At 42.0% G+C, this 23,062-nt stretch overlaps 2 protein-coding genes across 4 annotated transcripts in view; both read right to left on the bottom strand.

Annotated features, from left to right (window-relative positions):
• Positions 1 to 551, bottom strand: part of tm9sf2 (transmembrane 9 superfamily member 2) — a 37,911-nt gene extending 37,360 nt beyond the window's left edge. Inside the window, 1 exon segment of the mRNA XM_030725483.1 lies at positions 345 to 551. Coding sequence (XP_030581343.1) covers positions 345 to 497 — 153 coding nt within the window. The 5' untranslated portion in view covers positions 498 to 551.
• A 2,245-nt stretch (positions 552 to 2,796) lies between these two features.
• piezo1 (piezo type mechanosensitive ion channel component 1 (Er blood group)) overlaps positions 2,797 to 23,062 on the bottom strand; it is a 96,871-nt gene continuing 76,605 nt past the window's right edge. For all 3 annotated transcript variants that reach the window (XM_030725450.1, XM_030725451.1, XM_030725449.1), the window contains exons 41-54: positions 22,199 to 22,331; positions 21,564 to 21,711; positions 19,740 to 19,892; positions 18,201 to 18,262; positions 14,125 to 14,283; positions 12,724 to 12,871; positions 12,124 to 12,312; positions 11,247 to 11,339; positions 10,761 to 10,930; positions 8,811 to 8,933; positions 8,624 to 8,703; positions 5,928 to 6,099; positions 4,490 to 4,631; positions 2,797 to 4,302 (exon numbers count right to left, since the gene is read on the bottom strand). In XM_030725450.1, coding sequence (XP_030581310.1) covers positions 4,177 to 4,302; positions 4,490 to 4,631; positions 5,928 to 6,099; positions 8,624 to 8,703; positions 8,811 to 8,933; positions 10,761 to 10,930; positions 11,247 to 11,339; positions 12,124 to 12,312; positions 12,724 to 12,871; positions 14,125 to 14,283; positions 18,201 to 18,262; positions 19,740 to 19,892; positions 21,564 to 21,711; positions 22,199 to 22,331 — 1,898 coding nt within the window. In that variant the 3' untranslated portion in view covers positions 2,797 to 4,176. The remainder of the gene's footprint in view (positions 4,303 to 4,489; positions 4,632 to 5,927; positions 6,100 to 8,623; positions 8,704 to 8,810; positions 8,934 to 10,760; positions 10,931 to 11,246; positions 11,340 to 12,123; positions 12,313 to 12,723; positions 12,872 to 14,124; positions 14,284 to 18,200; positions 18,263 to 19,739; positions 19,893 to 21,563; positions 21,712 to 22,198; positions 22,332 to 23,062) is intronic.

Consider the following 23,062-nt stretch of genomic DNA (forward strand, 5'->3'; position numbering starts at 1 on the left):
GACCTATCATTCATGAGAGATATGTTTGACACATGTTTCACAGATTATAGGTCAACAACTCATTTACAGCCGTTTAAGTAAAGGCGATCGTTTTTTGGCAAAAAACCGAAAATCCCTTTTTTTTGTCAGACGATCACTTTTTGGCACAACACCGGACCCACCTGGCTGTTAGCTCCTAGCTTTTAGCTTGGCCGTCTGTTTTGCCTAACGTTAGTGCATATACGCAGCGAGCACGCACACCTGGGGTTAGCAGGTGAAGCACTCTGTAGGGCTTCCTGCATCGTTCTGTAAAGCGTGTGGGAGCCGCACAGGTGAGCCGCACAGGTGAGCCGTGTTATGTTTACCTTGCAGTCTGGAACTTTGTCGTTCCCGGGCTCACAGAAGCTGACGGGCGCCAGACCCGGCAGGTAGAAGGCGGCTGCTCGAGACAGCAACGCAGCTCCAAACAGCAACAGCAGCATCCTCACAGCGAACACGCTTTGCCAACAGTTGGTCATTTGTGTTGTTCCTCTTCACTTTGCTCTGCATCTGAGCTCCAAACCGGGCAGCCATGAGCATCCGGCTACGTAATAGGCTCACACCGGAAGTTCTGCTTGGTGCAGCCGTCCAGTGAGGGACGCTGGCCAGAGAATAAAATATTTATGTTCATTTTCTTTTCTAAAAATCAAAGAACACTTTTTAAGGCAAAGGTGGAAAACTGCAGTAAAATAAATGAATATCTCAATATGAACAAACTTTCCCTGAAAAAGGGAAAAACAGATGGAAACATTTCAGCTGTCAGTACAAATCTGATGATAGAGGAAAGGTTTTACAGACCCTGTAATTGTTTTTACATAAAATTCTTCACAAATAAAATACTTGAAAGGAAAACACTGCAATTTTCTCCAAAGCATATGCTACTCCTTATGTAAGAAACTGTAACAAGGGTGTGTCCAAAATGACAGACCTTGGGGTGTATCTGATCGAGCTGCTTAAGAAGTGCTGTAACTACATTTGCTTTATGAAATTAAAGAATCAATACTGACCTTTTGCAGCAAGAAAGTCTAATTTCCTGGTTGTGTGATGCTTAGATGTTCTCCTTGTGCGTGTTTCTGTTTAGGCGCTCATGCTTCGTCCCACAGGCCAAACATGTGCATGCTAACAGGTGATTCTGTAAATACATAAAGTACATAAAATAAAGCCCTCTGTGGGTAGATGTAGTGGCTTGCTGCCTAATATGCTTTGCAGTCTGCAAGACTGCAGTAGCAGGAGCCATGATGAACAGATAATCAGTGTTATTCACTTTACCTGTCATAACATTATGCCAGATCACTGTGTGTGTGTGTGTGTGTGTGTGTGTGTGTGTGTGTGTATATACACACACACACTGATTATCTGTTCATCATGGCTCCTGTTAGTGGGTGGGATATATGAGGAGTAAGTGAACATTTTATCCTCAAAGTTGATGTGTTAGAAGCAGGAAAAATGGAGAGGCCAAGGATCTGAGTGAGTCTGACACGGACCAAACTGATGGCTAGATGACAGAGTCAGAGCATCTCCACAACTGCGGCTCTTGTGGGGTGTTCCTGGTCTGCAGTGGTCAGTATCTATCAGAAGTTGTGTGTGTGGGGCTGCATAGCTGCAGATCAGCCAGTGTGCCCATGCTGATCCCTGTCCACCACCAAAAGCTCCAACAATGGACAATGGAAGAAGATGGCCTGGTCTGAATCATGCTTTCGTTTACATCATGTGGATGGTCAGGTGTATGTGTTGCTTACCTGGAGAACATCCAGCACCAGAACCCACTGTGGGTAGAAGGCAAGTTGGCAGAGGTAGTGTGATGCTTTGGGCACTGTTCTGCTGGGAAACCTTGGGTCCTGCCATCCATGTTGATGCTACTTTGACACCACCCACCTCAGCATTGTTGCAAACCATGTACACCCTTTATCAGAAACAATGAGTCTCCTTGAGGCGACTGTTGTGATTTGGCGCTATATACATAAAAATGAACGGATATTCCCAGATGGCTGTGGTCATCAACAGCAGAGTATGTGGGCTGCACCCATGAAAAAGTTGCCAGATCTTCTCTGTTGCTCAACCCACAACTGCATTTTCCTCACAAATATGTAAATGGTAAATGGATTAGTTCTTATATGGTGCTTTTCTACTGTGAGCACTCATACAGCACGTTTACATTCACCCATTCATACAAGCACTTCCATGTGTCCCTAAGCTAAGTGCTTTTTTTGTCTAACATTCACACTCCAACACTTGCGGAGGAGAGCAACTTGGGGGTCAGTCCAAGGATACTTGGGCACGCAGCTCGGAGCAGCCAGGAATCAAACTGCCAACCTTCCGATTAGTGGGTGACCCGCTCTACCTCCTGAGCCACAGCCACCTACAATGGAGGCTAAACAGGATTTCCAATAGTATCAGATTTATTGCTGTGAAGTATTATTACAACAAAGAAAGACCAAACACAAATTTCCTTACTTTTTGGCTACGTTTATAAATATGAGACCCTGACAAGCAAAGAACCTGGAACTGTATATACTCCATGAACTTATTTTTCATCGTGGACCAGGAGATGCAGCAAATGAAAGCTGTGTTTCAAACTGAAAATATGAGCATGCAACAGTTTTCACTTGAGCCAGAGAGTCAAGATAGAAGCAGTATTGTTATACTCTAACTTGACCACAGATCCCTTTAAGTCCATCAGTCTCAGCCTACAGCTCCTGCACTGTTTTGACAGAACTGTCATGTGTTTTCCATACAGAGAAACTAATCATATTTCACACTCACACACGGACAGTCTGGAGTGGCCATTGAACCAAACATGCATGTTTCTGGACTGTGGGAGTAAACGACACAGAAAGGCCCCAGTCTGCTGGCAGGGTTTTATTGGCAACGGACAGTCACCACAGACAGGTTTATTATGTGTACTTCATGAACTTGGCATTTTCCAAACCTTTCGGTCATCAGATGGTATACGCCACTTTATGATCATTTTTCTTTTCCGAATGGTCATCCCTGCAAGTTATAATGACTTACAGCTTAAAGTTCAGACTAAACTGCACCTAGGATTTCAAGAACAATAACGATAGAACAACCATATAGACATCCATTTTTATTCTTCGCTTATAAAAAGTAAACAACTTCTATCCTGTTTCATACATAACAGCATATTTGGCTCACTTCTCTGCTCACCCATCATCTGCTGTGACGTAAAAACAGGAACTTTAGGTGTTTATGTCGAAGTCAGACTGGCAGATAAAAGAAAACAGGAACTCTGAACCTCAAAGTAAAGATGTAACAGTTTGACAAAGACAGTGTGGAACAGCAAAAACCTGCATCACAATGAGTTTGAAATCTTCAAGTGTTTTTATGACAACCATATCTGTAAGTCAACAGAATAAATAGAGGCAGTTTTTTAGTGTTCTTATTGTAAACAGATATATTACTATTGTCATTCTGGCTTGAGTGATGAGTCCAACCTATCATCAATTCATCTAATGAATAATTTACTATTTTCAAATTTTTTAGTGTATTTGTAGCTGCTGAACTGGGATTGTGTATATTTTTTGTAAATGATGGTGGGTGACCAGCAGGTTTAAATGATTGTCCACAGCACCCTGGATCCACAGCTGGACTCTGTTTGATGGAACTAACAAAGTCATCAGTGATCGACTTGGACTTATTGTTTGGTATGAATATAACTTATAGTGCTTTTACAAGTCTGACTGTTTTCAGGTAGCATGTCGATGCAGAGACTTCAGCTGGTTCCACCTACAATGACTGTTTTCCACAAAGTTACTCCACCCAGGGTGGAATGCACACAGCTCAATGTGACAACAGCTTTTGCCTTCCAGGGAAATGATGTCCAGTCCTGCACAGCAGATAACCTGCTGCAATGAATCCCACCAACAGTGGGACTGCAGTTCCACTCTCATTCCAATGGTGTGCACTGTGTAAGCTTGGTTTGATCGAAATGGTCAGAGAGCTGCAAATATGCAACAGCATGTGTCCCACAGAGGTTCATATTGTTGGTGCAGATCTCCTTAATCTGTGCCTGTAGGTCAGTGTCCACTGTGTGGAGAGTACTTAAGAAGCTGTCCATGTGTTGTCCCCTGGACATCTTTGCATTTGTGCTGTACTGTATTTTATCAGAAAGAAACACAATTACTCATCAGTCAGTCATTACCCATCTCGGTCCTGACTGATAATGTCCCGAGTCCATTTGATCATAGTCTCAGGAGATCGATAGAGAAAGATCAGTTTGGAGTAAAGTTCCTCTTCCAGCTCCAGTTCTCCCGTCTCACGCACCTGAAACACACACACACTGTTTGTGGAGGCGGGTTGGAAAGAGTCAGTGCTTCAGACACAATGAGCTGCTTTAGCGGCGGCAGCGTCTTTTAAGAAATAGTAAATCCATGCTTATAATTATACCATAACAGTTGATGCTTATTCTGTTATTTGTAAGACTGCAGTAAATGGATATGCACACACTTACCAAGAAGATATCAGTGCAGAGCTTGAGAATGCGGTCCACACAGGGCAGCTCCTCAAACATGATGGAGTGGGAGATCTCACTAAAGAAGCCACGGACAAACTTCCCAATGACTAAGACCACAGACACATAAAGCCCCATGATACTGAAAGGAAAGATCAGGCAAAGATTATCTTTACACTCAAGATGGCTGGTAAAAAAATAAGATATTATAACTTAATGCATCAGTAAAATGATCATTTTATGCGCAACATTTTAGTTGCCTGAATGCAATTCTAACTTAACCCTGTAGATGCCACGCAGACTTTTAAAATAGCACTGCCAGGAAATGGAAATGATCCAGTCTTAATGACCCCTCAAAGCCAGCTTTAACATTCATTCACACAGTGCTATTTTCTATACATTTTAAGGACTTTATCTACCTCACATCCACGGCCAGTTTAGAAACACTAGTAAGCCTAACATGCATGTCTGTGGACTTTGTGGAGGTGGAGGAAACCTGTGCAGGCACAGAAGACCTCAGCTGGGGTCTGAGACAGTGAGCCTGCCTGCTGTGAGGGAACAGTGCTGCTTCCAACATCATAGCACTGTCAGTAAATACAACATGAACACAGAAGGCAAATATTCTCAGCAAACCCTGTTCTGATTGGCTGTCACTCACTCGTTTGCAAAAAAATCCCAATAAAGAAAATAATGATAAATTTGAAGTTATAAGTATCGACCCATCAAACTCTGCTCTGGATGAAGTGGGTAAAAATATTTGGAATTTAGTTTCAGTGCTGATTTGTTTGTGGACCTGTTTAAGAAATTTATTCTAGTCACATCAGAAAACTATTTTTGGTGTCCTCCCTTCTTGTGTACATTTTACTTAAATAGCACCAGCAAAACACCACTGCGTAGCCCCTTAACTGGCAAGGGCCCGGTGACGGGCCGTTTGTAGTCCCTTTTATATGGCAGGCTAGACCCTCCCATTTTTATTGACACGTCATTCGGCCAATCATGTAACTGGCTGCACCAAATCACCTGACAAAGCTACGTGACGCCCTCTGAGTATTATTGGCTCTGGGAAACCCATTTCTTAACATGATTGGCCGAATGAGGTGTCAGTCAAAATGGGCGGGTCTAGCCTGCCATATAAATGCACTTCATTCGGCCCGCGGACCAGACGCAGCCGATTAATAGGCTATGAAATGGGTTGTTCAGAGCCAATAATAACCAGAGGGTGTTATGTAGTTGTTTCAGGTGATTTTATTTGCTGCCAGTTAAGGGGTTAAACTGCACAGAGACATATGGAAACATTAACACCATCTTTCCCAGCTTCCATAGTTACTGTGTTGACAGCTGGTTCTAGGTAAGCAATCATCAGTGACTGCTCAACAGTATTTTGGCTCACTGGTGTACAAGTACAAATTCTGTGTATTTGTAATTGTGTGTTTCTTACCCGTATCCAGCTAGGAAGCCCAGGCTGGGTGGACTGACTTTGTCATTGAATATGACCATGGGTAGAACCCCACATGATGAGGGGTGACAGTTTGCAATAGCAATGTCCCACCACTCGTGGATCCCACTGCTATTTAGTGACAGGGTTATATTCAAGTATCCAGCTTCACTCCCTGTAAGACAACAATCTGTTTTTAAAAACATTTTTCAAGTGTGAGTAAAATATATGCATGCTGACATCCAGTCTGTTCTCAGAGTTCCACTGTGGAGCGGGGCCTAGCGTCTCAGGTACGCCATAAATGCACTTTTGGTAAAATTTGTGTTGCAGCTTGCATGGAGAGCCTGACACACGTGTAGATGTAACATCCATACACCGAGAGATTCACAGAACAGCTGCAATGATTTATCAAGAGATCTTCTCTCTGTATCACCTCTGCATCAGTGGGCTGAAAAAATCAATCCCTGAACTCATTATCAAAACATTTTGGAACATAAATAAGTGCATTTGTGACAGTCAGCAGAGCAGTCAGTGACAGAACCCCCTCCTCAGGAAAATACCACCTCATCATTGTGACACTGTGTACCACAAAGTGCATCATCATAAAATTCATGACAGAGCATCGCAGTCCACTGCGGGGCTTCAAATCATGTTGGAAGCATTTCAGAAGCAGCGTTTAAGCTTGCACAGGGTCACCGGACAGATCCACAAAGCAGGACTAGCCAAACGAAGGATACGAGCCACAGTGTTTTATTTTGAAAACTCAACCGACTTCCTGCCTTCCTTACCTGCTCTGTGCAGCTTGATGTGGCTGCTGACAAGAATAAAGTCAGAGCTATTTTACCTGCTGAGGAGCACAGAGCAGCTTCTGGAAGCTCCTGAAACACACTGAGGTGTGTGTGGTGTACTGTAAGCACCATCTTTAGTGAGTGCTATCAGTTCCAGGGGTTACATCGCGAGTGGAATTCATGGTGTTTGTCTCTGTTTGCATAAGTACTTGGCTACCCATAATGAAGGATTCTGGGTACGAAGCCTATGCAGACGTGCTTGCATGCAGTCTTTCAAAAAGGGACCGGCACGATTGTGCATTGATCCTACATAGAGCCTACTCAGAGCCTAGCTTTGACACTGCGCCCTGGTGACAGTACACAGCTACAATATGTGGAGGACAATCTGTAAAGCCCTGCGCAGGGCTAATGCACAGCCATTTTGGTCCCTGGAGCTGGAACGCGTGACAGCTGCTGCATTCACTGGGTAAGGGTCGGTCAGTTTTTAACTCTATTCTCCATTACTGAGAAAGTTATTCTTCCCAAGTCTACTACTGCCTGGCCATTTTATTTGGCAGCATACTTTGTTATTTGATCATCCTTAGTTTATGTGGCTTTATTAGTTCTTGTAGCCTACCTGTGATGCCCTGGCACGTATCCTTTGTTTGGCTACTCCTGCTTTTTGGATCCATCCAGTGAACCAGAATGTGGATCAACAGTTTGACAGTATAGACTGCTGTACTTCTCCTGACAAACATCTTGATTGCCCTGCTCCAATACTCGGCTGCTACGCTCCTCAAGCCCCACTTTTCGGCTGTCCCACCATTAGCCTTACACCTCTGCTCGGGCATCTCTTGTCTTCCTCGTCAGAAATACATCCACCGTGGGTGACAACAGAGCTTCAACGCTGACGACTCTACTCCCATCAACTACATCTGGTCTTCATCTTGCTTCATCAAGGCTGATACTCTGGACCTTATTTGCTGCACTGGCATAACTCCCTGTAACTCTTCTGCTGTTGACCTCCCGATCTCTGATCACATGCTTATTTCATTTGATGTCACTCTTGCACTCTCCAGAACTAAACCATCTCATGTCACTTCACTGTTGTCACAATATTAAGGACATCAACCTAACTGTCCTGAATATTGCCAAGTGAAATTACACAAGATGGACATTAAACTAACGGCCCTCCTGTATGCCTACACCCACAGGAGGAGGGTCAGGTGCAGCCAAGGACGGAGGCCCTGGCAGACCGATCTCCGGTTATTGAGGCTGGCAATTGGGATATGGAACATCAGCTCTCTGGTGGGGAAAGTCTCTGATCTGATTCTGTGCAAACCACAGTTTGTCCATAATGAACACCATGTTCGAACATAAGGATGTCCATAAGTGCATGTGGCACCAGGACACTATGATTGATGATTTTGTAATTGTATCATCAGATCTCTGGTGGTGAATCGGATCAGCTGGCGGGGAGGATGCTGGACAGACCTGGCACAACTAAACATATACATGCACTGGGAACACCTGGCAGAGGCCCCAGTTCATGAAATCTTTAACTCCTACCCCGAGCAGAACTTCAACAGCATTCCGAGGGAGGCTGAGGACATTCAGTCTGGGCATTCTTAGTTTATTCCCAACGTATCTCCCTCTCCTCTGGTGTACCCCAAGGCTCTGTCCTAGGACCCCTGCTATTTATCATCTATATCCTCCTCCTTAGCTACATATTCTGTAAAAATGACATTCAGTTACATTGCTATATGGATGACACCCAGCTCTACCTCTCTACTAAACCCAACTCCTCTCTTCTTCCCACCTCCCAACTGCTTACAGGAAATCAGGTCCTGGTTCTCCAACAACTTTCTCAAACTTAATAGTTTACTTAATCATGTGTAAATAATCATTCATTATAATATTAACTCTGTAAACCTTCACATAGTTGACTGACTGGTTTGGCCTCAGCTCCATTGGGGGCACGGATGAACTTAGGAAACATACTGGGAACAAGCCTGGAAAAAATACAAGACAGTACCTGTTAAGAGAAAGCATCTTTACATTTTTGTATTAAATAAAACACTTTTATTAATATAAACATCCGTCCAGAAAGAAAACCTACACTGGCTCAGTGCGATTGCCAACCAGTAATGAAGCCAAATCTGCTCTGACTGGGTTCCCAGGTTCCAGGTCTATAGAATGTTTATCAAAGGCATGTTCCACTGTTCCACCCTTTCCCAGGTCCCTGTCCCAAGACACAATTATTTAGAGAGAAAGAAAATCAGATCAACTTTTGAGAATAACAAAACAACAACATATAATCACATTTATAATGTCAGTGATATGGCAAAAGTCCTGCAATATAGAAAGGTTAAAAAAGTGAAGTCTATAAGAATTAATAACTATTCAAAACACGTGTTTCACGTTTATCTTTAGCATGCAATATAAAGCGCCGTGAGCCAACTGTTTACTGTGATTTGGCTAAATATATATATATATATATATATATATATAAATGGGATTGAATTGACTCTTAAAGGATACATGTCTTTTACGTTATAATCACTGTTTATTATATTTAGTTCATAAAAGCTAAACTATTCCACCTGGCACCAGCAGATGGTGCTGTAGCCTAATTTAAAAAATGAGTATGCATCAGATATTTATAAACTTGTCAGGTTCAGGTACATCCCATCCATCCCATTTCTTCTGCTGCTTATCTGGATCTGGGAAGCAGTCTGAGCAGAGACACTCAGACCTTCCCTACCCGATCACCTCCTCCAACTCTTCTGTGGAGACACCAGGACATTCCCAGGCTAGCCAAGAGATATAATTATCTGGGTCTGCCCCTGGGTCTCCTCTTGGTAGGACATATCCTAAACACCTCATCCAGGAGGCATCCCAGTCAGACGCTTGAACCACCTCAACTGGCTCCTTTCACTGTGGAAGAGTAGTGGCTCTACTCTGAGTCCTTCCCACATGACCAGTCTTCTCACCCTAGTTCAAAGGGAGAGCCCAACAACCCTTCAGAGGAACCTAATTTTCACAGCTTGTATCTGTTGTCTGATTTTTTTAATTTCCTAACCAGACATTGAGACTATAGGTGAGGGTAGGAATGTAGATCAACCGCTAAATGGACAGCTTCACTTTCACACTCAGGTCTCTCTTCATCACCGCAACAGTCCATCTATCAGCCTTCCACTCCACTCTCCCCTCACTTCATGAACAAGACCCCAAGATAGATAAAGCTTGGTATCATCTGCAATGTATGCAATGCCCAATGCGTGCACCAACCACCTTATGGCTGCAACTCTGTACAGTTGCCTCAGCAATGGAGGTGTGGCACATGGTCCACTCTGAATCCATGTCCCCCACCTCCCTCATAAGATCTCACTACTTCTTGCTGGTGTTATTCAGTTAACAGCTCTTCGCCTCTCGTCACCTGCTGTAGATAGTTTTGAGGCCTGACACCTCTTTTGCCGTCGATATGTACAGTTTCCTCATATTAGGACAGACTGCATACATTACCAAGATATGTCCAAATTTCAGGGGGGTTTTTTCAACTAAAGAAATTGGAACAAATTGTGTGTTTACAACAAGCCGACAAGAATAGCAACAAAGTGCTAAAGATACAATATAAAATAGCTTTTTTGCTAAGTCTGTTGTGTGTAGACACAACCATCCCTTGAGTTAAGTCCCTTTTCTGTGCTTGAATGATTCATGGGTCACTGTTAAACAAAAAACATTTTTCTGAAAATGGTCAGGTATTAGTAAAAACGCAAATTAGTAAAATTAGTAAAAAAGCAGCCAATGTCTAAAGAAAAACTTTTAAAGATCTTCAGAAAGCCTGAAGAACTATTGTTAAAACCACTTTTAAAAATTACATTAAAGTCTGGCTGCATGGAAGCAAAATATAAAGAAATAAGGTCAAGACTTTTACACAGTACTGTATTTAGCTCAGCTCTAGTATGCTGATGACAGTAGACGGTTTCACAGTGAGTTTTGTGATAATCAAGCATAATATACATGTACTTTAATGTCACATTTGTATTAGGAACATTGTATATTTTACCTTTGGAAATTCCAGGCCAGGCGAAGCGTTAGGTCAACAGGACCAAGTAAGTCTTTAATGACTTCCTGTCTGCTCGGGGGACTGATCCTCCAAACAGATCCAGAACTACCCTCAATCATGGCTGTCACTATGTCCTCATAACTGTAGAGAGTGATGAACTGCATGGCTACCTAAATACAAATGCACAAAACATATTAAAAAATTAATTAATTAATAAGGGTTCACACATCAAAGTGATCACAGATAAGAAAAATGTTATTTTGTTTAAGCCAAAAACAGTCAGGAGCTCCACACTTTCTGAAATAAATGTACATAGTGGAACAGGATGTGGTCTATAGAGGTATAAAACTCTGACACATACTGAATAACAGCCTTAGAGGACTTCCAGAGCAGATAAATCTACGTGAGTCCAGAACACAGCTAGAAATACTGTAACATAAACATTGTAGTAACTGGAGTATAAATCAAAGTGAAACCAATACGCACAGCATCATTTCCAAAATCTCCCGTGAGTTGGTCATATTCAGCCTTTGAAAAGGGTTTGATGTATTGCTGCTGCACACTCATGGTAAAGAGGGGCTAGATACACACAAAAGAAAAATAATAGTTAATAATTCACATTTTGGAATCAAAAGTAGAGTCTACTGTATGTAGACTGTGAAGACTGATTGGTGATGACTCCATTTCCATCAGCGAGTAAAATTATTTGTAGGAATACTAAAATCCAGGATCATAAAGTTCTCCTGTCAGGAGACAGAAGATCTTCATCTCGTGTGTTTAAAGAAGCATAATGTACCCCCCCCAAACCACAACCAGGGCTACAAGCGGGATGGGACAATCCACAATGGCACCTTCAATTAATAACTGAGTCTGACTGTCAGTTTAAAAAATAATAATGTCAAGTAAGTTCATTTTTCATGTGCTACAGCCTGATGGTCTTTACACTTGATGTCATGGAGATACTCAACTAACAGAAACTGATGTCAGCAGATTCGATGATCACACATGTGCACAAATCTACTGGAGGTCACAGCAGAAATCAGTTCATTCTGAGGTCAAGCAGGGGTTAGAGCTTAAGGTTCGCCCGCCAGCCAAATTCCACTTTAACCCCTCATCATAATGAGTACAGTCTTAAAACAGGCCAAATAATTACAACAGAATTCCAGTTTATGTCCTCGGCTTCCTGCTCTCTGCTGGACTCTCCCTCCTTAGTTATTCTCAACATGTCCAAGTACTGTTAAAATACTTAAATCAATCCCTGTATACTGTCTATTTAACAGAAAATAATAACTAAATGTAATATTTTATCAGTATTAACTTTATCAATACCTAAGAAACAATATTGAAAGTTTTTGTTGATTACCTCATATCCACCCAGCTTGACAGTTACTGTGACATCAATGGGGTGGTTGACCACACCCACTACAGATCTGACCAGTGAAATGAAGAGAAGTGGAAACCAGATGATGCAGATCAAGAAGAAGATAATCAGCCCACCCATGCCATATTTCACAATCTTCTTCTTCTTCTGTCCTTTAGGCTGTGGGTATTTCTGTAGGCAAAAAGGCTGGCTTTAGATTTTAGTGGAAAATATTTGTAGATTCTCTTAAAAATACATTATACTGTCCTTCACAAACAGTACGTGTTACACTAACCATAAGTTAGAGAAAACGGATTAAAAAATGAAGTGGCAATTGTTGGAGCTTCATTGTTGTGCCCACAATAGCCTTGTAATGACTTCTAAGTCAAACTGCTTGTGAGGAGACAAAGTAAAGGAAATTTGTAGATCCCAGTTAACTCCACAATGCCAAGGAGGTTCAGATAGGAATACTCTGAAAAATACTGGTAATAAATCATGTTGCTTTAAAGATTAGCACTGATTGAGATGGTAAAAGAAAGCTAACACAATGAGCAATTTTCTGTTGATTAAACTTCAACCTCTTAGTACTCATTTTCATCATACCTTTTCTGTCTCACGGCTACATTTAATGATGAAAATATTGGCATAAATATCCTCCACACACATCCAGTCTGACAGAGACAAGGTGGTATCAGTCCAAACCCAGTCCATCACTGCCCGCAGCTCCACCAGGAATGGCACCAGACGAAACCTACACACAATATACTATCAATATACTGTAGCAACATACGGTACAATATACTGTAGCAATATATATATCAAATTTAATCAACTACTTTATTGTGAGCGTCTCCTTTGCAAGAAGACTAACAACAACAACAATAAATCAAATTCAAACACCTTTGATTCTCAGTATTTCTGTTGAAGTTTTCTATATTAAACATAGTCTCGAGTGCTTGAACAGGAGGCAGTTGGACTTCTCTGTGAAGATGTTTCGCCTCTTATCGAAGAGGCTTCTGCAGCTCTAAAACAACTAAGAGTGTGAGTGGGACTCCTTTGTGAATCATCTGAAGTCCATGTAAGCAGGGTGTAGCATCCCTGGGGTACAGGCAGTATGTAGGCTAAGCCAATGGCTTCTTCCCTTTTGCAGGCACTTTCTTGTTGTAGCCGCTTGTAGGGTCTCACTTCAAGATATCATACATGTTGCTGTCACTGACAATGTAGTAATTTTGGAGTGAAAACTATCTGAGAACAATGGTGCAACTCCCGTTGACAGCTGGTAGTACGGTGATGCTTTGGTCTAAACTCTTTTCCTTTTGGTGAGGTTGGAGGATGTACATTTGCACAGAGAGAGCTACTGAAACCTTCAGGCTGATTTCTTCTCCTTCAGGCTGTGCCAGTTTGTTCATCTTTATTGCTTTTTCTGTGGATTTGATGAGGTCCACTAAGGGTAGCTGTTGTGGAGATTTGGCTAGAATATCCCATTCTGGTTTGGTGGGGTTCCTATTTGATAATGTCCTCACACTCTGCTCTCAGCTCTCTGCAGCTCTAGTGTGCTCCTGTTGTGGTCCAGATCATTCCCAGTCACAAGTTGCCTCAGGTAACCCTAATAGGTCACATGATGGTGGGGTGAGGCAGTGTCTTACAGAGGTTTCACACCTTGGCCCCGGTGAGGGTAATCACCCATGCTTTTTTCACACATTGACTCAAGTGATGACTCACATGATTATCACTGGGCTGATGACCCTTAGGACCACCTCCAAGGGGATACCCCCACTAGGGGTTAACTAGGGGGACACTTCATTAGTTGTTTTAGAAGTGAAGAAGCTCTTGGATGAGACAGGAAACATCTTCACAAACCTATGGAGTCCACTTGCCTTCTTCTCTAGAACTCAAGACTACCATGACCTGGGTGACTGAGAACCTTCACAGATATACTCAACAGGTGACATGGAAGGCGTAATGGCAAACACAGAGAACTTCAGACTTGCTTTGTATCCATACCCTTGGAAAAGGAACAGGTTGAGGTGGTTGTATTTCTTGGTGAGGAAATTGCCAAGGATACGAGTGGGGTACCCACAGCGGATCTGATAGGCTGATAGGCCAAAGTAGATGCACTTAACAAAGTACCAGAGCTGAGCCACAAAGTTCTGGTTGAACTTCCTAAAAAACAAACAAACAAAGCTTAGAAAACAACGTGACGCTTACTACATGTAATTTACAGCACCTTTTGCAACACTTAGCTTACATACTAGTACACACAGTGATAAAAAATAATTTGAAAGTACTTCAATTCAGTTTTATTTATATAGCACCAAATCACAACAGTCACCTTAAGGTGCTTTATACTGTAAGGTATATACTATACAATAACAGAAATTTGACTTAAGAAAGAGACTGGACAAACTTGGCAAGCATCGGAGCTGCAGCAGGAAAAACGTACAAAAACAACACTGCAATTTGTGAATAAGTAAAGGGAAAAAAAACATGCCCCTTTAAATCCTGTGCTCTGGAAAGTCACATCAGACAAAGCTGTTTTGACCTGTAGCCAAAATACCCTGAACACGCCCATCTCGTCTGATCCTGGAAGCTAAGCAGGCTTGGGCCTGCTGGAATTCCAACTGGGAATACCAGGCACTGTAAGCTGTGGCTGTAGCTCAGGAGGTAGAGCAGGTCATCTTCTGATTGGAAGGTTGGTGGGCTGATTCCTGGTTGCTACACTCCGCATGCCAAAGTATCTCCCGAAGTATTCATCGGAGTGTGTGTGGATGCTAGGAAGTACTTGTGCAAATGCCATTATGCTCAAGTATTAAAGTGCTATAAAGGAACTAGTCTGTGTACATGGTAACAGCTGCTGGCAAAGGCCTTTCAGGAGAAACTAAAACCAGCTGTGAAACACGGCGGGGGGGTAATGTTATGGATTGCTTTGCTACCTCAGGGACTGAGGAGTGATGCAACTATGAAATCTGCATTATATCCCGACTTAAAGAAAAGGTGTTGTGGTGTCAAAGCAGTTGTTTCAAAAGGAAAATCATAAAAAAGTGAGAGTGGAATTTTCACAGTGGCAGGTCATAAAGCTTCTGGAAGAATGATGAGACAAAACCGGAGCTTTGTGGGAAATCACATCAGCTCCGTGTTCAAGTTCAACAAACCTACAGGTGTCAATGGTGCTGAGTTTTGGTTTAGTCACTTCCTGTTTTACTGAAATCTGTCTTACATTACAAGTTTTTCTACTTCCTGTCTGGAGTTTTAATACAGACTGTATCAAGTTGTAGCACTAATAGGATTTTATTTTAGGTATATCCAGGTATTAAAGTGGTCCAGACCAGTCCATGACTGCATTCCAGCACTTCCAGTTATTGAGTAATTAAATCTGATAATAGGTTTCATCCAAAACACAGTCAAGTGAGTTCATTTTTCATGTGCTGCAGTCTACTGGTTCTTTAAGCAGATGTTGCTGCACACACATTGCTGAGAAACAGGATTTGCTTTTGTGGTCAATTTGAATTTAAACCGATTTCCTTTTGTCACAACAGTAAAATTATACTGTTATACTAACTTTATTCTGGCTCGGGGTCAGGAAGTGACTCATGTAACATGGGTCTATATTGTAGAATGTGGTTAGCTAACAGCACAGGTCACTGATCACATAACATAATAATAAATAAATTATTTCTAAGTAAGTTTGTTCCCCTCATTGCTCCACCACACCAAAACTCAACTGGACTGGTTCTTATAAAGCGTTTTTCTACTCTACTGTGAGCACTCAAAGCACTTTATACAACATGCCTCATTCACACACATTCACACTCCAACATTGCATCAGAGAGCAGCTTGGGGGTTCAGTATCTTGCCCAGGAATACTGGAGACTGGAACAGCCAGGAATCAAACCGTCAACCTTCTGATTAGTTGGTGACCTGCTCTAATGAAGGTTTAAATGGATACATTTTGTCTCCATAGTGATTAAAATACTTCAGAAAGGCTAGGTTATGTTGATCGCATACCCCCAGCAAACCACATACTTTTGTTGTGTGCCTAGGAGGAAAAAAATAAAGAAAATATTTGAACCTACAACCTTTGTTGTTGCTGTGCTGGTACCCCACACCACAGTTCAAGTTGTTCTGCTAAACATTCTCCCTCAGATGGCTAGGACATTAATACACTGAGTGTTTCTTTTCATTAACCTTTGTTTAAACCCCACTCTGCATTTAATCATTAGTTATTATTAATCTCTGTCTCCTCCCCCCCCTCAGCAGATGACCCCCCCTCCCTGAGCCTGGTTCTGATGGAGGTTTCTTCCTGTTAAAGGGAGTTTTTCTTCCCACTGTCACCAAGTGCTGCTCATAGGGGGTCGTTTGGACTGTTGGGTTTTCTCTGTATTATTGTAGGTCTTTACCCACAATGCAAAGCGCCTTGAGGCGACTGTTGTGATTTGGTGCTCTATAAATAAAATTGAACTGAATTTCTAAACAACTGCAGATTCACAGATCATGAGTTTAAACCACTGTACATAAACAAAAGTTATTGAAATGTGTCACCAGTTTGCCAAGGTCTGGAAAAAGACCCAAACTGTCACCCTCAGATGAGAGGAAATGTATTAGGATGTTCAGGAACAAACCAGGAACCAGCAAGGCTGAACTGGAGATTGCTGGAGCATCAGCGTCACTGTCCACAGTGAAGTGAGATTTACATCACCATGGACAGAGGGTACCAACCAAGAAAGAAGCCTTGTTCCAAAATAAAGGCCTTCAAGCTCGAAGAAATTTGATTTTGAAATGGATAAAGCATTCCAACATTAAACTTCTGGAATGGCCTTTCCTATTGGAAATGTGTGGACAATGCTTAAAAGCTGGGTTCAGGTCAGGAAACCAATCAATTTAAATGAACTCTACCAATTCTGCCAAGAAGAGTGGTCTAATATCCAGCCAGAATTATGCCAGAAGCTTAAAACATAAAGACAAATCGCTTTAAAAAAAAAAAAAAAGAAGCCAAAGTTAAAAATAGGCCATTTTTATCTTGACTAAATTACAATTTTTCCTTTTTGTTAAAGTCACATAGAACTGCTGGAGATGGCCAAAAGAGCCACAGGTTCAACAACCCTGCCCCAGACTTGGGCAGTAATTAATCAGACATTCACATTAAATGCCCTCTGACATGGACTCAGACTGTGGTCCCCAGTTCAGTCCTCATGTGTGGAGGGCTATTTTCTCTGCCTTAGTTGTCATGTAAGCCTATCTTCAGGATTTAATCAGCATCTCTTTGTTGCGCAACATCATCCCTCCATCTAGAAATCCCCCTCTGTGTGCCAGCTTTGGTTTGGCTGCTCTGAATACCTGGCTGCTCTCCTTATTCCACCTCGACTGCAGCTACTTTGTTTCTGGAGTGAATAAAGCCTGTAAGCCTTTACTCTGCATCTACTTTAGCATGCTAGAGGAAAATATAACACATGTTAGAATACATATTTATATCATTAGCATACCATATAGGGTTAGTCTTTCCATCTTTCCATTGGATCAGACTCTACACTCTAGAGATGGTTGTGTAGATCAGCCCTTTCTGAAGCAGTCAGACGGCCCATCCGGCACCAACAACCGTTCAAAGTCACTTAAATTACAGTTCAAATCACTGAACTTCAGCAGGTCGTCCTGACCACGCCCACATGCTTAAATGCATCGAGTTGCTGCCGTGTGACTGGCTGATTAGATATTTTATTAATAAGCAGTTGAACAGATGTACCTAATAAAGTGGCTGTGAGTGTATATGGCCGCTATAACGCAAAGTTTATGCATTACTGCTTCACATAGTGGGCGAGTGGATATTTACAATAATATCTTTTTTAATCATTAGAAAACTCGTTTTCATGATGTTCTTCACACACACAGCTGTTCATACATCAAAGAGGTGAAATGTTTTCTTGTCAAAATATCAAAAGTTAAACTTTCAGTGGTTTATACTTCTCTTTTACATTTTTAATATTTTACAAAGACAACCCAACTTTCAAAGCTGGGATTCAGATCATTATTGATGTAATAATTGATCACAAATAATATAGTAAATGCAAAATTTGAGTTGACATCACCTTTCAGTGACAGCAGGCAGGATGAAGAACATCCACAGATGAATCCCAAAAACAAGGATCACCTGGGGAAGAACAATAGAAGGACAGTAAAAATATAATAAAATAAGGAGAAGCAGAAGAAAATGGATCAATGGACGGTTCCAGTTCTGAAGAGAACAGCAGTGGAGAGGTTCTAAAAGCGAGGAGCAACGTATCTCTACACATCAACAAGTATCACAGGCTGAATATGACATATGTCTATGACTTATGTCTAACAGCCCTGGTAGGACAAAGCAGAAGGTTTGTGAATGATGCAAAAGAAGAATGAAAATCTGCTCATTGTTATGTGAGAGTCAGCTTCATCTTCAAGGGGAAACATGAGACCAGTCAGAAAGCAGGTTCGGGGGATTAGCCCACAAAAATTGAAAATCATAGCAGATTTTAATTTGGCTGATCTCCCATTCAACATCATCTTCTGAGACAGATCCAGGCAGATACTGATGCAGCTGCTATTCTTCCATCACTCCCTCCCTGTTCCAACCACTGTGCACTTTGTGGTTTCATCACGGACCTCAAACTTGCACACAGAGCAAATATCAGCTTACCTTGAATCATATTCTGGTGATGAGAGCTGGGTTTCTGGATATGACCCCGCAGGTTGCGGTCAGAGCTTGGGGAGCAAAACTAGGAGCATGCTTGTTTTTTTCAGCATTCCTTTCTGCACCAAGATGAGACTGTCAATGTGGAGTTTTGCTGCTGAGCCATCTGGGAGAGGACAATCTGTCACTGGTCCTCTCTTCTCAAGTGTTGACCTGCCATTTTTCATTTCTCCTCATCCAGATATTGCATTCTTTTCTCCTTCTGTTGCATGTGTGAGTGTGTATGTGCTGCACTCTGTGGGGTGGGCGTGGTCACAGAAAGGCTCAAGCTCCACCTACCTGCAGTACTTAACCTCGGCTCTCCTCTCCACTCATTGCCAGATTGTTGCCTATGCTGTAGTATGGCTTAGGCCACGTTGCTACTCTAGTGTATCGTTTGGTACCTGTTCTCTGCACTTACAGACTTTGATTTTCCTTCCTTCATTGTGGAAAACCTCCTGGATGTGCCCATCTGTTAAGTTCTCTGGAAAACCTTCCTGACCCACTTGTGCTTTTCTGGGATCTAGATGGACTCTTCGGAAATCGATGTGGCTCAGAGAGCTCTCTCTTAGGTGGCCTAATGTCACTTGGCAGATATGATTCAGGATTTAAATAGCCAATTCTTTCTAGGTCCTCCCAAGCACCACACTCGTCTCCATCTTTTGCATACATGCAACCTGCAAGCATTAATTAAAAAAAAAAATGCACACATCACAGTACAGGAGGACTTCTAAGGAGCAATCTAAAGATAGCACCCTGCTGAAAATGGTCTGGAGTTAGAAGAGAGGATGACTCTGAATGGGAGAATGATCAAATTTGAATCAGATTTTTTGTTTTTGTAGGCTGCTCCCATGAACTTTTGATCACCCTGCGAAGATATGAATATATGCTAATGATAGGAATTTTAATATGTGAACAGAACCTGGAAGATGAGTTTTCCCATGACAGCCTTGCGCAGGTATAACGCTCTGTCAATGATCATAGTGCTGAACTGGATGAGCAACATCACCAGGAAGGCTTCAGGTACCTGGTCCTCTGACAGAGTGGACGCTATATCAGCTGCTGCACTGTGTTTCTGAAGGGAAAGAGACAAAAGTAATGAGGGCTTTTCTCTTTTATTTGATTTAAATAATATGTTTCAAACATCTTCTTTTATTGTTAGAATATTTCTTGTGCATACTATTGTTGAGTTTAACTCAGTTTAATCAACCTGTTTGATTCAAGCAAGCTATATTCAGCAGCTCCCTTGTCACAAGCGGTGGCCACAGTGGGTAACTCCACATGTTGGTTTGGCACAGTCTTGCACCAGATGACTTTCCTGACACAACCCCAAAGAGGATTAAATCATTTAAAAGCAAGACCTTACAAACATATAACAAGAAACCCAACTTAGCAACAGGGGAGGAAAAAAGAAAAGGTCTCACATCAGCAGCCTCCCAGGACTGACATTATTTTCGGCTCCAGGAGGAACAGCTTACATATTAAAAATGGGTTGCCAAAATCCCCGTTTCACAATTTCAGATGCTCCTAATCCAACACAGACAGCACAGAATGCTTCTTTAGTTCCCAGAGGTGACAGAGGAGACGGGACTCCTCTGAAGGCCAATCAGGAGGCCAGTGACAAAGCAGGGCTGACTGGAGCAATAGCAGACCCACCAGCTCAGGTGGCTCAGGACCTCAGGCTCAGGCTGTTCTCAGGCTGGATTATCTGGCTCAGGGCATTCAAGAAACTCAGGGCCAGCAGCTACAGAGCAGTTTCTGGGGAGGCCACGGGCAGAACAGGCTCAATTCAATTCAGTTTTATTTATAGGGCACCAAATCACAACAAAACAGTTGCCTCAAGGCGCTTTATATTGTAAGTAAAGAATTATGAGAAAACCCAGCAATGAAAACGACCCCCTATGAGCAGCACTTGGTGACAGTGGGAAGGAAAAACTCCCTTTTAACAGGAAGAAACCTCCAGCAGAACCAGGCTCAGGGAGGGGGGGTCATCTGCTGAGGGGGGGGGAGACAGGACAAAAGGACTAGAAAGTCATGGAGACTCTAGGGCTGAATAACCCTGAATAACAAACTCAGTGATCATGACAATCCTCTTATCCAGCTCAGGGTCACAGGACATCCATCTATTTTACCATTCAGGCTTGCTAGAGTCTGTCCCAGCTGGATATGCTGCCAGGCTATCGCAGGCTAACACTGAGACACACACACACACACAAATACAAAATCACCAATTAACCTAACATTGATGTCTTTGGACTGTGAGAGGAAGCCAGAGTACCTGGAGAGAACCCACACAGGCACGGGGACAACATGCAAACACAGAAAGGGCCCAACCAGCCAGTGGACTCAAACCCAGGACCTTTGCTTTGAGGCAACAGTGCTAACCACTGCCCACTGTGTCATCACAAATGAATAATAGTTATATTCTTTTGTAGAAACTTGTGGAATGTTTTTTTAAAAAATAATCTAAAAATCCAACAAAGTTATGATTAATAAAGGCCAAAAATCAACGCAAATATAAATACTTAACACAATTAACAGCAAAAATTGTTAAACCACAGTCTGAGTAATCATTTGCAGAAACAACTCTAGCCACTATACCTGTATACTGAAGTTCAGACTAGCTAGTTGTTAAATATTAAGCTCAATGTTAGGAAAATAGTGTGAAATACACAGCATGCAAAGAGGGCGCTGGAAAACAGAAGCAAGTTAGTAATAGTCACAAAATGGCAAGCTTGTGTCTCACCCCAAAAGCCCAAAATCCAAAGACGATGATGATGAAGTCAATGACATCAGTCAGGAACATGAGGGCATAGACATCGGTGGCAGCGCGGTACTCAGAATGGAGAATATCCCTGAAGAAGCCCTGAGCTGGCCGGTAAACACTCTGAATACTGCAGAGAAATCAGCTTGCATTAAACCACTGCATATGGCTTTCACTCTTACTACACAGTTACTACACTGTTTTAAGTACACTTAGTAATGCAACAAAATATACTGTATTAGTAATTTTAATTGGTCATTAACAGGAAAAATATCAATATAGATAAGATAAAAAAAAAACTTTAATGATCCCACAACGGGGAAATTTGCGCGTTACAGCAGCTCAGTACAGAAAACTAAAAATAGAATAGAATAAAATAAAATAGAAAAACACTATACACATATACATAAGCACTATATACAGAAAATATATAGTCAATACACACATGTACATATACACACATATACACACACATCAAAACACTATATACAGATATCAAAATAGTATATACATTTGTAGCCAGTAAGGTACACAGCATACACGGTATGCATTATATGGAATATGTGCAGAATATGTTTTCTTAAGAGATGGACGGTGAGGATCCATTTTTGACTTACCCATAAATGAAGACATTTTTTATCTTGTGTCCCATGTCCTGTATTCTCTTACTAACTGCCTCTCTCCTCCTGCCTTTTTGCTGCTTCTTCACTGGCTCTTTACTGGAGTCAGCAGTCTCACCAGTGGACTCCACTGGAAAAGTCAAAACCAGATTATTCAAGAAGGGATTCAAGTAGCATTAGCACAACAGAAAAGAGGGATGGTACTCTAGAATGAACACATGCAAAATTTGATACATTAGCACAGCACTAAATACCAGACTTAACATTCTCCAAAATCCCAGTATAGGGATGAAAGGACTGGGCCACCTACACATTACTCCTACAGGAGCTGCTTGGCCATGGAAACCTATGCTATGCTAGTTCCTGCTGCACTGTTTTGTGCTGATGTTAATGTCAGAGGAGGTCTGCAACTCTGCAGTCAGCAGAAGGTTGGCAAGCTTTACACATTATACACCATTTTATGTGGTCTGCCACTTTTGGCTGAGATGCTATGGTTCTTAAACACATCCAATTCACACTAATAACACTTACAGCTGATTGTGGAAAAGACTGCACAAACTGACTTGTTGCAAAGCTGGCATCCTATTACAGTGCCATACTCAAATTCAGTGAGCTCTTTAGAAAAACCCGCACATTCACAAATGTTTGCAAAGGCAGCGAAATTCAGGAGCTATGGGAGATGGACCAGATACGGCAATTTGTGGTTGCTGGTGACAGTCGAACACAAGGTTTCTGAGAGAGTGAAACAACTTGGGCCTGCTGCTGCAGCTGAATGTGAGTCTGACTGCAAAATAGCACACAGCCTTTGGAGTGACTCTAAAAAGACACCAGAAGCTTGGATGGATCGGCAGGACTTTGAAA

This window comes from Archocentrus centrarchus, unplaced genomic scaffold, assembly GCF_007364275.1.
Source record: "Archocentrus centrarchus isolate MPI-CPG fArcCen1 unplaced genomic scaffold, fArcCen1 scaffold_55_ctg1, whole genome shotgun sequence".
In the NCBI taxonomy this organism is placed as follows: Eukaryota; Metazoa; Chordata; class Actinopteri; order Cichliformes; family Cichlidae; genus Archocentrus; species Archocentrus centrarchus.